Here is a 16,126-nt window from a genome sequence, read left to right as displayed (position 1 = left end):
AATTTAAATATTTATCTACAAATGTATGCACATAAGCGTGCATCACTCTCCATGCAAAAAAAAAATTGCTACTGTTTTTTCATCGAAAATATAAGATTTATTTATATTTTCCGCCAAAATATTTCGGAAAAATATTAAGATTTACGTGGGCTAGGCCTATTTGAAAATATCTCCCAAAATCTAGTTCCTTGTAATTAAAACTTATACATATATATTTTTTTCTTCTAAAAATTCACCTCAGTTGATAGAAGAGCCCACGCTTAAAAAGTTTGCATAAAAATGTTTAAAAATTGTATAAACGGAATCAAAATCATAATTTTTTTTTTAGGTATTTTCAAATCGGTCTAGTCTACGAAAGTCTTAATATTTTTCCGAAATATTTCGGCAGAAATCTTAAAATATAATTTTTTATAGCTCCGTTGGCAAAACCGTCAGTTTTTTTTGGCGAGGCACCCTAATGTACATATATAAAAAAATAACCTCACGTTTGAATCTGACTTTATGTGGCAAAACCCTATGAGAGCTTAAAAAATATTCAAAAAAATATTAAGATATAAATTAACACTGAAAAAAGTAAAAGTGTATAAGAAAATAAACACAAAATAAAGCAAATTAATTAAAAAATTTATTTAAAAAAATTTGCTAAGAATTATTTATAAAAATCTTAAACCAGTAAAAAAAAATTAACAGAAAAAAAATTTAAGAATAATTTATTAAAAAAAATTAACTAACAAAAAAAAAATTAATTAATTAAAAGCAAATTAAAATTAAAATTAAAAAAAAATTTAATATAAAAAGGATAAATAAACAACGAATATTAAAAATTTTATTTTTTTACAGTCAACACCTGCATAATAATAATATAACAGTTTTCTAGAGATGGGTTTATGATTATCAAAGTGTTAATGTTTTTTGCAAAGACGCTTTTTATATTAATGACATCCCGAGTTCATATTTTGTATTGATATTTTATTTGACAAGTTTATCGATATTGTAATCGAAACATTTATCTATGCAATAGTCGATATTTATCAACATTGCTATATTTATATGTGGACACCTTTTTTGGACCATACATGCATCAATATCGTTGCCTAAATATTTATCGATATCGATTCGTATTAGAAATAATAAATACTGTTATCTATATTGTTATCGTTATTCTAAACGCTTTTATTACAGGCTGTATATTTTTCGGCATCATTATCAAAACATATATCGATATTATTATCGAAATAGGTTTCGATATCGATTGTTATTATTTATCAAAATTTATATGGTTATTGTTATACATATTATAATTGTTTTCATAATCACTATAATTATCAACAAATTTAGTTTTACATTTATCAACAGTATAATTACTTCTAATTACATGTATGGGCATAGTTATAAAACTAGTTATCGACAATGATTTATATTAGTTATCGAAAGCAATGTCAATTCCGTTTACGTGTTAGTATTTACTTTTCTTTGTACTACAAACTGAAAATTTTACAGGGCAATTCTGGCTAAGCCAGTGCAAAGTCTTTCACATATGACCAGGTAGTTCGAAAGATTTTTGTTATTCTAGCACAAAATTTTTAGAAAAAAAGCTGTCTCATGCATTCACCACTCGAGGTGCAAATTTATTTTGAGAGAAAGCACTTGTATGTATGTATATCATTTTGCTCGAGTCGATCTAACAGTCGCAAAAGCAGAGTAGGCAGAGTACAAGCGTTCCATTCGAGAGATCGGAGTTCGAGACCTGGGGTAATGAAATTTATTTTATTTTTTTATTTCGATTTTTTGTTTTTATTTAATTTTTAGATTTTATACTTTTGATGCTATTTTTTTGAAAAAAAGACTTCAATTTCATTTAATGTTTAAGAACTTATCTTATTTTTATCTTGTTTGAATAAATTTTTTTTCTTTTGTTTAGTTAAATTTTCTTTAAATTTTTAGATTTTATTGTTTAAAAAAAAGTTTTTTTTTATTTTTAGAAACTTATATTATTTATTTTTCTTTTTTTAATCTAATTAATTTTATTTTATTATATTTTTTTATATAATATTCTTTTAATTTTTAGATATTGTTTTAAAATTGAAAATATTTTTTATTTTAATATTTAGGTACTAATTTCTTTTATCTATTTAATTATTTTCTTTTTCTAATGAAGTTTTTGGAATGTATTTTTATAAAGAGAGAAAAAATTTATTTTTAATTTCATTCAATTCTTAGGATCGTATTTCATTTTTTTGTTTTTTTTTTAAATTTATTCTTTAAGTTTTTAGATTTTGCTTTAAATTTATTTTTATTTTTTAATTTTTGGGTGCTATTGTCTTCTTTATAATTTCATTTTCTTCATTTTCTAATTTACTGTTTAGATTTTGTTTTTACGAAAACAAAAAAATTTTTTAATTGCATTTAATTTTTCATTACATGTTTATTTATTTTATGTATTTTATTATTATTTTATTTAATTTCGTTTTTAAAAATGTATGTGTATCTAAAAGGCGAACAGCATAACGCTAAGTTATCCTCGTTAGCAGATCTTTCGGAAGACAGTAAAGAGCTTTCAAGATTGTTGCCAGAATTGACAATTGTCTTACGGAAGACTTTCATCTTTTAGTTGAAACACAGTGGCCAGAATCGCCTTGTTAGTTTCCAAACAAAAGCTTTTTTCACATCAAGCCCTCAAAACTCGTGAGTTACGATATCTCATCTCCGAACTCTACTGAAGCTTCCGATTTCAATAAATCATCGCATGCCCCAATTATTTAGCATTAAAACTATAGAATATTTTCATTAGAAATTAACGCCGATAAGAATGAAACAAGAAACGAAAACAACAAGAAAACTATAGATTCTGTTACCATACAATATATACAATCAGCTAAATTTAAGCTCGGATTGAAGACTCACGCCATTGCGACCACACAGAGAGAAGTATGGCGCCTGCAAAACGACATGAAATCGCTGCATGCATGTAATGTATATTGTCTAATATTAATTGTGCCCATTATAGCTGAACTGACACTAAAATTTATGCAGTAATTAAATTTGGAAAAAGCGATTTAAAGGGGAGACATGAAAAATAGACAAAAACAAAAAAAGCGATATGGCTGAGCAGTATACAAATAAAAGCAGAGCAGACCAGAGATAGCGACTAATATTTCGCGCTCTCTCAAATTAAAACTGGGTGCCAGGTACATATGTAACTTAATAAGCACGCCATCCCCCCCCCAACCCCAAAACACAACCGCCAACCCTTTCCAAGTTACAAAAAGCGTTAATTCCAGTAAATATGCACAACATATTTTTCGAGCGGTTGCTTAACATGCCACAACATTTAAGCCTATTTACATGCATACCCATACATTTACTGGCATAAAAACCAACTGATTTCAGTTTACCGCTCATCCTTGAAAATTGCGACGGCAACAGTTGAGCGCACATGAATATCCGTTAATCGTTTGTGACGTGGTGGCGGCTGTCAAACAATCGACACGAAAAAAACGTCGTCTGCCATTCGGTGACCACCTTCCGTGTAACGACCACACACAGTTCGTACAACCTGATAGCACTTTCAAATTTGGACAACCTTTGATGGCTTATGTACGTTGTAATTTTTCGCTTGAAATGCATTTTTATATTGCATAAGCACAGGCGTTGCTCACCAGCCATGCATAATTAAAATACGCATTCGTTTCAGCGGGATTTACATATGTACAGTTGTCCACAAAATAATAGGAGTGCGTAATTTTTATCAGTTTTAGCTCTATGCGTTTTCTTTTTTATATGTATATTATTTTTTTTTATAAAAGTCTAGCTAGCTATACAACAAGCCCCATATAAATTCAGTTTCCAAACTTAGTACAAACATTATAAAATTTCGGAAATTTTCACCTAATCAGAATCTTTAGAAAAGAATGTGGTATGCAGTTTTTTAACCCATTTAATTCTAGCGCAATAAAGTGCAAGTTTCAAGTTGCTAAAAAATTCCGTTGATTTTTGAGAATTTTTTTTTTGTTGAAGGTGTTTCACGTTTTTTCCATACTAAGTATGTTCGACAATTTTCTTTTATATGCTTGAAATTTTCACTTCATTAAACTAGAATTAAATGGGCTACAAAACTGCATACCACAATTTTTCTAAAGAATCTGATTAACAACTTTGAAATTTGATTGAATATTTGTGAAATTTTTATAATTCTTGTCAGTGGCGGATCCAGCGGGGGGGGGTTTTGGGGGTTAAGCTACGTGTTAGTCAGCGGTGGACCCACGGGGGTGTTTTAATACATAGACGCCATATTATACATACATATGCGCCATATTAAAACATCTCCCGTGGGTCCGCCACTGACTAACACGTAGCTTAACCCCCAAAATCCCCCCGCTGCATCCGCCACTGATTCTTGTACAAAGTTTGAAATCTGAATTTGTATGGTGTTTGTTGTATAACCAGCTAGACTTTAATACAAAAAAAAAAACAATAAATAAACAAAAGAGCAATAGCCAAAACTGGTCAAAACAACGCACTCCTATTATTTTGTAGACAACTGTACATACCTTTACTTTTTTTGGTATGCCATCAGCGCTCAACGGTACAGTTTTAATTATTTGCACAAAAATAAACGCATAAGCGGATTGAATTGAATCGAAATTGATTTAGCGCGACATATTTGCAAATATGCGCATATGCTGGCGTTAGGCGGGTAGACGCCTACGTGTATACTACCGTTTTGTTTACCAAATATGTTGTGCTTTTGCTTGTTCAATGAAAATTAAAAACAAAATGTCTGTTGGTAAACAAATTAAGCTCATTTTAATTGAAAATTTTCTATTTTACAGTCATTTTAAAGGAATTTTTATTGAATTTGCTAAATTCAGATTATTTTAATGAAAAGTCCCATATTCTTAAATCAAGAATGTGATAGTTTTGACCGTGTAAACCTCTTTTCCCATCTACGGTAGGTAATACATATACATTAGAGCGGGTAAAATTTTTTTACTATTGATTTAAGACCCATGATTTCCTGGGAAAATTTGCTTAGAATGCCACGCTGAATACTATGCTAAACTCGCATAGTAAAAAAAAACCCATACTAATTGACCCGCTCTAATATATGTATGCATGTAAATTTATTTAAACTATCGTCTACCAGGGACGTGAATCGGGCGAAATATTTGGACGGTTCGGTTTAGCGGTTCGAACCATTTTTGCACTTTTGGATTGGTTCGTCAAAGCGGTTTTTTTTGCTCTTTTTGCAGGGGTTTCGGTTCGGTTCAATGGTTTGGAGATAAAAAAAATAACGCGTATCGAAGAAAGGTCTTTGTTACAAGCGGATCTGAGCAACGTGGTTAGTTGGTGTAATGCAAACTATATGCCACTAAACCTTCAAAAATGTAAAGTTATGTGTTTCTCTCGGAGGGCTGTTCAACCAGCTGTTTATTCAATATCAAATTATAATCTGGAGCAGGTATCCAATATTGTCGATCTTGGTATCACAATGGATTCCAAACTCAATTTCAACCTTCATATTAATGTTACAGTCAAATAAAGCCAAAGGAGTTTTTGCATTTGTAAGCGATAGTCAAAAGAGTTCAAAGATCCTTATGTTACAAAAGCTCGTTTTACCACTTTAGTTAGACCTATACTAGAATATCTGAATAGTTTTAGATCTCAACACTTAAAAAACTCCGGTTTCCACGACTCGGCACCAAATATAAAATAAAATAAAATAAAATAAAAAGTTACATACGTCATGCGGACTGCACCCCTCGTGTCGGTTGGGCGGGAAAGGAGGGTAAAAACCGTTGGGATGAATTAATTAATTAAAAAATTTTAAGCGTCAAGTGTCAAGTGCAACAACGCGCGCAAGGATAGGTGTCAAGTGTCTGTCAAATGAGATAGGTTGCCATTACATTTGACATTGGCACAAGGTAAACAAACAGGTTTAAAATTCTATAGCCGCCATAGGATAGACCCTTTAGGAATAGGTGTAATTACCATAAACAATTTTGGAGTTTTTGTTCAAAATCGAAATTTTTTATGAGTGGTATATTTTTTCCTCTCTGATTGAGATGAAACTTTTATCAACGATCTTTTATCATAACACGTAATTTTTAAGCAAAAAACAAAACCGACTTCAATTCACATATAAAAATTTAGGAGTACCGTTAATTTTTTCACGATCCAATGATCGGATCTAAACCAGATTAGTATGGGACCAGCTCTGAGAATTATCGAAATCGGTTGACGTGGTCCAAAGTTATGCGGTAACATACATAAAAAAATAAAAATTTTAAAAAATTAAATCAAAAATATTCCGACGAAGTGATAACCTCCTCCTTTTTTGGAAGTCGGTTAAAAAAGGGGAAGAAGCAATAGCAGTTTATGTGGCAAACTTATGTGGCTCAATGGGTAGACCACTGGCTTTGCAGTCCGAAGTCTCTGGTTCATATCCCAGCGATCGGGATGAAGAATCCGAAATAGCAGCTACAACTTCTACCATTTTTGAACTATTGTTGTTTATTCACATTAATTTCTCATTAAAAACGGCCTCAAGCGAAATAAAATTTTTGGAAAAAAAAATAAAATGTTAACTAAAAAGAGACTAAGTAAATCAGAAAGACGCAGAACTAGCTCTTTAAGAGGCGGTACTGGTTCTCGATCTATCCTAACGCAATGCTTTCAACAGTCTCTTTTTAAATGGCGATGTCCTGCGAAGTGGAAATCGCCACCTATGCAGAACTTTCGAACTAGTTCTGAACTGGTTCCATTTTCGACAGTTCTGGGACAATAAGTTTTTTATGAGAAAAAATTTTAAAACTGGATTACTGGATATTTTTTCTTTTCTGAAGAACTGTTTCCATTTCGGACAGACCTACGGCAATAACTTTTTTATAAAAAAATTTTAATTAAGTGTATCGATTTTTTTATTTTTATTTTTTTCTGTTCTTTTACAGATTACATTTTATTTCTTTTTTTATACTTTTATTTTATTTATATTAAATTTGATCATTTTCTCTTCAATTCTCTTCAATTTTTAAGCGGCACTCAACAATTTGAATATATTAAATCAAAAAATCACAACTGCCTCAACCGCGATTTGAACTCGCGACCAACGATGTTAGAGTCGGAGGTCTTCCCGCTGAGCTATTTGAGTATTGCACGAGAGGTGAGAATTTGTGCATTTACTTTTCAACAGAGCTCAACTAGCACACCAAAAGTTTGAACTGTCCCTCTCTGCAGCCGTTTTGCACTAGTTCAGAGATAGTTCTGAAATGTGTAGGGCGGAACTAGCGCTTTAACAGACTGTCTCTGAATTTTACTGCAGGGTAACTTTTTAAGGGAGAAATCATCGCAAGCGCGTATAATTATAGAACTACATACATACATATGTCAAAAAAGCTGCAGAAGCTTCTAAAATTATACATTAATCCGTGTAGATATCGTATGAGCGAGTATTTTTTTATGCCACCCAAGTTTTTTTGCTCATGAAAACATTTCAAATCTCATTAGGGGTATTCTCCAAATCTTGCAAAGCCATTGCACGTAGCACGGATTGCATGGATTGCATAACTTGCAAACACACAACAACAAAATACATGAGAAACAACATTTCCTATCGCTGCAAAATATGCAACGTCGAAACCCATGTATATATTTTGCAAAATAGCATAGCAAAATAAATGCGACCCTGTGCTAGTTGTTTTGTTATTGGAATTGCTGCATATTTCTCTCATTCCTCTCATCTCGCTCACTTCATTTTTTTTTGCTGTTTCTTGTTATTGTAGTTGATACATAATTTCGCTCCTTGCTACCCATGCATGCTACCACTTTGCAATAGGGTGCTCTCATACTCTTCGAAATTTGGAATACTATTTTTGCATTTCGTGCAATCCGTGCATCGTACAAGACTTCGAGAATACCCCTATTGTTATACGAGAAACGAATACGAAAATCATCTGAAACACGTGTCAGAAGTTATCAAAGACGTGTGCGGAAAGCACTTCTGAAAATGTTTAGGAAATTGTATTTGTGTTTAACAAGAGTACAATAAAATAAAACCATAAAAAGTTAGCCAAAAAAAAAGCACTCAACGACAAACCTTTCCTATATTATTTTCTTTTATGTCACCTACTTTTTTCACTAGCGCCACCCTTTTGACAATATGGCAGGGATTTTTCTGGTCTGTTTTCCCCTGTTTTTTTTTTAATTTTTTATTTTCCACTTCCACTTTGCAATTTCGCTTTGTATTGGAAATGTTGGACATGTGTGCGAATTCCCGCATACATTTTCTTCGCCGCCGAAGGGTTCACGGAACACTGGCGCTGATAAGTAAGTGGCTGCAGCAAATACGCTATGCGAATTATTGGCGCTGGTTGATTGTTGAGGATTTAAAGACAGACAGGTTGAGGGAGTGTGAGTGACAGGCGCACACATATGTAAAAAAATACGGACAATGGTTATCGAAGTAGGGAAGGGAAATAATAAAACACATTTCCCAACTGTTTCTAGTTGAAAAGGGTTCAACGACTGTGAGTACCCCTTTTAAGAGATAGAGAACGATGAAATACGCTAAAGGGTGGCCAATCGGTGATTTGTGTAATGAATGAAAATAATGCCAGCATGCGTGAAGTGCGACAATGCGGGGACAATACTGATAAGCACAAAATGTATCAGCCACAAAATTAAATAGTACGACGTAGGAGATATAAATTTCATTCAGCTTGAAATCTCAATCGACTAAAATAATCGCTTATCAAAAAAATATATGCCAAATTGTTTGCGTTGAGCATAATTTTATGAATTTGTTTTAATTTCTCAATTCTTCACCCATTTTAAACAACAAAAGCTCGTACATAATAACATATGTATGTACCTACATAAATATGCAACTAAAAATATCACCGTTATCAGTAGAATGCTGTGAAAAATAATTCCGCTTCATCGTGACTGCCGTTCAGTAAGCTTCGTAGTGCGCCAAGTATTAGTTGATAAGCTGTCAGCGCGATCAGTAACATTCAATTTCCAATTGTCTTAAGACAAAAATATTTACTTAAATAAAAATTAATCTTCAAAAGCGATTGAATAGCAAAAGGTGTTGCAAGCATCTGCATGTGTGAAAATTAGTTATTAGTGAAATTTGGGAAAAAGTCAGCACTGAAACGAGAAATGAGGCAGCAGACAGTTGTAATAGTTTTGATGAGTTTGCTAAGTGCAGAGGTACGTGTGAACTTTAGCTAAATAGTTATTCAAAAAAAAAAATATAAAAAATACAAATTTTTTTTTCCCGCTGCAGCATCTCACATCAGCGCACACGATACGTGCAACGCGCAGCGCTGAAAATGTGGAATCCTTCACTACAGAGAGACCCCTTGAAAGCTCCGAGGAAAACAGTTTTTTCATCAGCAACGCCACGCGTACACAATTCGAACGCGAAGCATTGAATGAAACCAAAATCTTTCTCAACAATCTTTTTCGTTCGCAAATTGATTATTTCACCAAGGTCAAGAAGATTTTGCCGGCCTCAGCGAAGCGTGTTGGCGACATTGAAAAATATATTGAGCGATTGGAGAAAGCGATATTGGCGGAATCGGTGCAAGAGAAGGATAAAATGTGGCGTGATACGTTTATAGAGGTGAGTGATGCGGGCAATTTATTTATAGCAGTGAAACGAATGAAGTGAGTGAAATTAAAAAAAAAAATAACTAACTAAATTAAACTAAATAAAAAAGTATTATGTATATACAGATTGGAGTAAACAAAACTTTGAATACTCGATACAAATAAAATATTCACTTAGTTTAACTAAATTTACTAAAATAAAAAATATAAACAAAAATTTGAAAAATATGGCAAAAAAATATTTCAAATTAAAATATAAAAAAATTATTTAAAGCCATAAGAATAACATTTAACAAAAAGGAGAAAAAATTAAAAACAAAGTAAAAGCTAAACTAAAATATACAATTTTTGAGTAAAATATCAATTTTAGTTAAAAAATTTAAATAAAATATCAATTTTAATTTAACATGATTAAGCCAAGCACAATCAAAAAATATTTATAAAAAATTTCATAAAAAAACTTGACTAAAATTACAAAAAAAAATTCGAACAGAAAAAATTTAATCAATTCAAGAAATTTATTAATAAATAAGGCATAAAATTTTCGGAATAACATATAATCAAAATAAAGTCAGAAAAAATTAATTATGTACGTACATACATAAATATTAATAAAAAACAAAGTGAAAAAACTTAAATGAAATATCAATTTTATGAAAAAAATATAAAGCATCAGAATAAAATTCAATTAGGAACAAATTTAATCAAAGAGAAGCACAAAAAAAATTTACAAAAAATATTACAAATATATTTGCAAACGAAAATATAAAAATGATTAAAACCAAAATAATAAATTTTAATCAAAAGAAAATCAGAGAATATAAATACAGTACGCCCACAGTAAAATCAACACTCGATAAACACAATAAAGGCCGCCCGACAGAAGCGTTAAACACAATCTTAAATCTCTCTCTAAACCGACGGCTGAAAGATGGACTGTGGTGTTGGGGCAGGTGTGTACTCCGAGGAACTCAGCGTCTCCTTGTCCCCCCGTTTAGGGAAAGAAGAAAGCATATTTCAAACGAAAGGTTCTAGGGAAGGCATCGGTAGATTAAAGAAAGCAACAATATACTCTGTGACAGCCAAGCGGCTCTGTTAGCACTAGAATCACCGATCACCAAATCCCAGCTAGTCAAGAAATGTAAAACATAATTATTTTTAGTGTATGTGTCAATAAACTGCATTGACAGGCAGCGAGAAGGCCGACGTATTGGCGAAGGCAGGAGCCTACTTAAAAAAATCCAATGCTGTGCACTGGGATGTCTCCTCGGAGTCGTGGACTGGCAATGAGAAGGTCGTCGGACATACGGACTTGCAAAATAGCTAGAGCACGCTGGCTTTGACTATAACGGGACGAAGACACTAGAACTGCTTAATAGATCAAGGTCAGAAGTATTTAGAATTGTAGCAACCGCTGCGGGCTACTGGCCCATAGGCAGACGTGCTGAGCGAAATGAAGGGTAGCGAGGAAAGCGTTCAGCAGCAACTAGCAGATATATCAAGATCTACTATGGGCGACAACGGCAAATTCATCACGGAATCAAGTTGGTTCGACCGAGAAGAGTAGATACGCATAGCATTCCCACGAAAGGGCATCAAAATTGCGGAAAACACGCTAAGTGTATGGTAGTAGTACTATGAAGCACTGCAGCCAACCAACCAACGCTATAGCTCGGTTAAACCAACACCCAAATGTTTACGAAAGTGACTCAGTAATTGCAACTTTTCAAAAAAATTTTGCCTCAGTAGATGCAACTTTTCTATCTATAATTTCTTATTTAGTCTAATTTTTATCTTCACTTGGCTGAGGAAAACTCGGTTTCAGTACCTTTACTCTTCAAAAGCTGAGAGAGTCGACCGTTCCTACGACAGTCGGCTCTATGTAACCGGAACGACGTTCCACAACAGTCTGATCTACGTAACCGGAACAACCCAGATGCATATATCGCCAAAAACCTGTCACTCTAGCAATATTCCGCTAAACTCTGGAGAATTTGTGTGCTATTACAACAACAACAACCGTCGGTAAAAATGTATGCTCACAGAAAATGCAAGCGAACATTTTTTTTGTTTACTTTTACTCAATCGATAATCTCACGATCACAGATACCACATATAAATTTTGGTCCCGATTGGAGACGGTTGAGTCGTCGGGGGTAAAGTTCAGATTCTTCTATAGACTCAAAAAATTTAAATTAATTTTTATTTTTTTTTTCATCTAATACCCAAAATCGATGCTACTATAGTCGAAGATATTACATATAAATTTTTGTCGCTATATCACTAAATGGACGCCAACTACGAATGCCTTCTTCCGATACGTTTTCTTTCTTGAAAAGCATTTACTTGAAAGTTTTGCGACGGAAATTAAATTTCGAACTGAAGGAAATTTATCGTTGTCCAGAATCCAATTGTTATCTGGGCGGAAGGTAAAGCTACTAGGTAAATTTAAGCTCCGTTTAAGTGAATTAAAAAAAAAAATTAAGTTTATTCGAATGAGCCCTCAACTCAACTTTTTATACTTTTCCCATTTTTCTAAATAATAAGATTTTATTTTCCCCGTCTCTCTTTCAGTTCAGTGACAGCGCCCTCCTGCTGAATATTGAAAAGGATACTGGTGTGTCAAATTGCCGCTACCTGCAAATTTTGAACGAAAGTGGCCTGGAGGAGACAACTAAGAAATTTTTAATCGACGTGACAATATATTTTTGGAAAATGACCAAGGCGAGTGGAAAAGCTGTCGAGTCGACAATCGATGAAAAACTTGAGAAATTGAGGAATGGCTTGGAAATAAATAAAATTTAAATTTAAAAAAATATATACACATATTTTGAGTGATAAATTTAATAAGATTTCGTTTTATATTTTTCAGAAAATGGACCAAAATATTAAACCTAAAAAACTTCTGCGTAGTTCTAAAACCTTTTCAATATCCATACACAAGATTGGTGGCATATACTACCTGTGTGTGTATCACATTTTGTTTGCCAGTACTCGAATTTCCTTTTCATCATCCGTTCTATTTTCAACTATTTAATATTGATGTATACAAATGGATGTGCACGGCCTTTTGTGTACATAAGCAAGACATCCCTTGAGTCTCATGCCGCACTTGCAACCAGCTAGCTACTACTACATACATACATATCTCACTGGCAATTCTACTCCTCTTGCAATTCAATTCATATTCACGTTTTGTGCGCACTAGCATTGGGGGTCTCCGTAGCGCAACGGTTAGTGCAATTGACTGCCATGCGAGCATATCCAGGTTCGATCCCTGACCAACTGGTATGGATCAAGTGAACCTAACCTTTAGGATGTGTTTGAAGGGGAATTTTTCTGAAATGTCCTGACAGGCGGCCCTCGATTTGGCTACTCCACAAGCAAAAGCACTAAAATATAAAGTAGTGTGCCAAACAATTCCCGTTGGAAGCACAATTTGTACACGGGTGTGAACGAATCCGAATCACGGTTGTAATGACTAGTTAAGTTATGTAATGTTAAGGTAAAAAAATGCATAAGAACAAAAACATAAATAAAAATAATTAAAGAAATATACATAAAAAAACTCAAGTAATTAAATAAATAAATGCACAAAAAAAAAATTAATTATAAAAAAAGAAGTAATATAAAAAAAAATTTAAAAAATATAATAAAAAAATTATATTTTGCTGTCACATGAAAAAAACTTAAAAATTAAAAAGGATATAAAAATTAAGAAATTAAAGAAAATAAATGAAAAATCTAAGAATTAAAAAAAATTATCATGCAAAAAAAAATAATGAAAAAATTAAAGAGTTGAATATTTTGGTGTCACAATGAAAAACTAAAAAATGCGACAAAAGAAATATCGTAAATAAAAAGTCGAAAAAAATTAAATTTACATACATACGAAAAAAAAATATTGAAAAAAACGTTAAAAAGAGTTGAATATATTTGGCGTCACAATGAAAACTAAAAATATATTAAAAAATTAAATTAAAAAAGTATCAAACAAATTAAGAAATTCAATATTTCAGTGTCACCATGAAATAAAATTTTTTTTAAACCAAAAATTAAAAAAAAAAATATGTAAATATCGAAAAAATACGAAATTGAAAACATTCAAAAAAAAGATTTTTTTGCCAATTTATAATTTCGCGGAGTTTCAAATTTTCGCTTCGCCGGTGGAGATTTATGAAACTAAAGGAGCAACAAGTCTATGAAAAAATATTTAATTTCAACGCTACCTAAAATTTAATTTATGTAAATTTACATGCATAAAAACAAGCCAGAGATTTCTAGGAAAGCTTGCGGCTAGTTGAATATTTGTTGCGCCAACCGAGTACATTAACAAACAGCCAACTAACTTTTTATGGTAATAGAAAATTCTGAATATGAGCGAAACAAATTGAAGTGGCGCCAGTGAAGTGACACTCCAATGCGGCGCCAGTATTGTGGGCTGGTATTGGATAAGCTAAGGGCGGCTTTAGCTAAAATCAAGGTACAAATGGAAGTATGAATATGAATTCGCTTGCATATGCATACATATGTGTATGTATGCTTGTATAAAAAATGCGCAAATAAGAGTACTAAGTAAGTCACTAGTGTTTTCGTAAATGCTCAGCGTGTTTTCAGAGGTACGATTCAATTAATGTAATTGGACTTGCAAATTTTTATTTTTATTTTGTACGTGTACGAAGGTAGTGTTAAAATTTGTTTTTCGGTATGATTATTATTTTTTGATTTTATTTTAACGAAAAATTAATTTGGTAATTTTTAGAAAAAAAAGGAAATGGAATATTAAAGAGAAGGGCTTACGATTAATTCAGGTTGCCCGAATTTTTAAATTTTATAAAATAATTAAAATAGGTTCTTTCATATTGAGATCTGCAGGCAAAATTCCAATTTTATATAATTTTTACGGATTTATGTGAATTTTATGTCTTACAGCTTAAATGGTCTGTTATTTCTGTAGATAAAATTTTGTGTTGAATGGTCCGGTAGCGAAATGAAACGAGTGGTGTTAGCGAAAGAAATTAGGACGGTTCAAAAATTCATGTGAAAACGTAAAGTCGGAATTTTTATGTTCTCCCTACCTAGAATTGTTGTTTATCAAAAAAAAATTTTACCCTTTTTTTCGCATTCAAAAAAAAAAATGGTTGCGAAAAAACTCTCCAAGTTTTCCATGTATTTTACATAGGGAAAACACAACTTTTCGTAGAAATGGTATAGAGTTCTTGAGAACCAATATTTTTCGATTGAAAACTCGTTTTCTCTTCAGGATATTTACAATATTAATACCAAATTGTTTATTTAACCATTTTTTAATGTAACTATATTTTATAGGTCCGCCCTAGAATTAAAAAAAAATGGTGAAGAGTGCCAGGGCTTTCCGATCGAAAAATAATGATTTTGAAGGATTCTACACCATTTCTACGAAAAGTTGTTTTTTCCATATAAAATACATGGACAATTTTGAGCGACCTCTAAATATTTTTTTTATTTCAAAATAAAAAAGCGGGGTATATTTTTTCCAATATTGAACAACTGTACTTTTTTTTAGACAACCCTAATGAAGGTACATATGTGTTTCTGTCTGTTTGTGCGTATGCGCTGTGGATTCAGCTAGCTGGGTGCGTTGCTGGCAGTGCGAATATATCATTCCTTGCTTATGCATTCTGTGCACTGCACGGAAGCAAATTCGCGGTGGATGTTCAGCGGAACAGGGTGTAGGTGATGTTTGCCAAAAAACCGTATGACCGGGTGTAGTAGGTGTCGAAAACATTGAAGAATAGTAAGTTGATGCAATTTTTCTAAAAACTCTGAATACCTACAAAATTGAATTTCGATGAATATTAGTTGCTTTTTTCTTTCTTAATTTTAAAATTTAGTTTTCTTTTGTTTTTGAATTTTTTTGTACTTAAAATGAAAAATATTTTTCCAATTTCATTTCCACTTATTTAATTTTTTTTGTTTTTCAACTTAGCTATTTTTTTATTTTAATTTAATTTCCTTTTACTTTTTAGATTTGATTGTTATAAAATAAAAAATATAGGTATACTTTTAAATTTAATTGTATATTTTTTCTTTTCATTTGATGTTTACAAACTTGATTAAATATTTTTTTAATACTTTTTTAGTTTTTTAAATTATTTTCATTTAATTGTTATTTTTTTTTATTGGTTTAGAAAGTAAAATAGATAGATATGTACATATATATTGTTTTATGTAATTACATTTTTGGAAAACGTATTGCTAAAAGACAAACAGAATAACCGTATCTTTTAGTAAAGTAACTTAGTACATATTTACCTACATATGTACATACGTAAGTTTTTGCAGCATTTTCGAAGTGATCGTTATCCGTCAAAGCGCGATTCGTTATAACGAAGCTTCATTAAAATTCTCTTCTAAATACATTTAAAAATGTTAGCACTTTTCGAATGTCACATTTTGAAAATAAGCGCGCGTAAGTAGGCTCAATATCGAAAGTAATTTATGTACATTTAGTGAAAAGTGTATAACTTAT

At 31.9% G+C, this 16,126-nt stretch overlaps 2 protein-coding genes across 2 annotated transcripts in view; one reads left to right on the top strand and one right to left on the bottom strand.

The window, feature by feature from the left end:
- The window catches only part of LOC118735543 (centaurin-gamma-1A), a 387,419-nt gene that overhangs the window by 266,057 nt on the left and 105,236 nt on the right, over positions 1-16,126 (bottom strand). The gene's annotated exons all lie outside the window — the stretch shown is intronic.
- On the top strand, positions 8,931-12,462 carry LOC118735553. Its single transcript, XM_036465360.1, has 3 exons — positions 8,931-9,213; positions 9,290-9,628; positions 12,190-12,462. The coding sequence occupies exons 1-3, from the start codon at positions 9,163-9,165 to the stop codon at positions 12,418-12,420; spliced, it is 621 nt and encodes a 206-aa protein (XP_036321253.1). The 5' UTR covers positions 8,931-9,162; the 3' UTR covers positions 12,421-12,462.

Source organism: Rhagoletis pomonella, unplaced genomic scaffold (assembly GCF_013731165.1).
Source record: "Rhagoletis pomonella isolate Grant_MI unplaced genomic scaffold, Rhpom_1.0 Rhpom_scaffold_00003, whole genome shotgun sequence".
In the NCBI taxonomy this organism is placed as follows: Eukaryota; Metazoa; Arthropoda; class Insecta; order Diptera; family Tephritidae; genus Rhagoletis; species Rhagoletis pomonella.
Note: the sequence above shows the minus strand (reverse complement) of the source record. Positions and strands in the feature narration are given on the sequence as shown.

Bases quoted from the DNA above. Each gene is read 5' to 3' on its own strand.
- LOC118735553 (XM_036465360.1), top strand. From the start codon at position 9,163: ATGAGGCAGCAGACAGTTGTAATAGTTTTGATGAGTTTGCTAAGTGCA. The intron at 9,214-9,289 runs GTACGTGTGAAC...TTCCCGCTGCAG, and splicing joins TGAGTTTGCTAAGTGCAGAG to CATCTCACATCAGCGCACAC. The intron at 9,629-12,189 runs GTGAGTGATGCG...TCTCTCTTTCAG, and splicing joins GGCGTGATACGTTTATAGAG to TTCAGTGACAGCGCCCTCCT.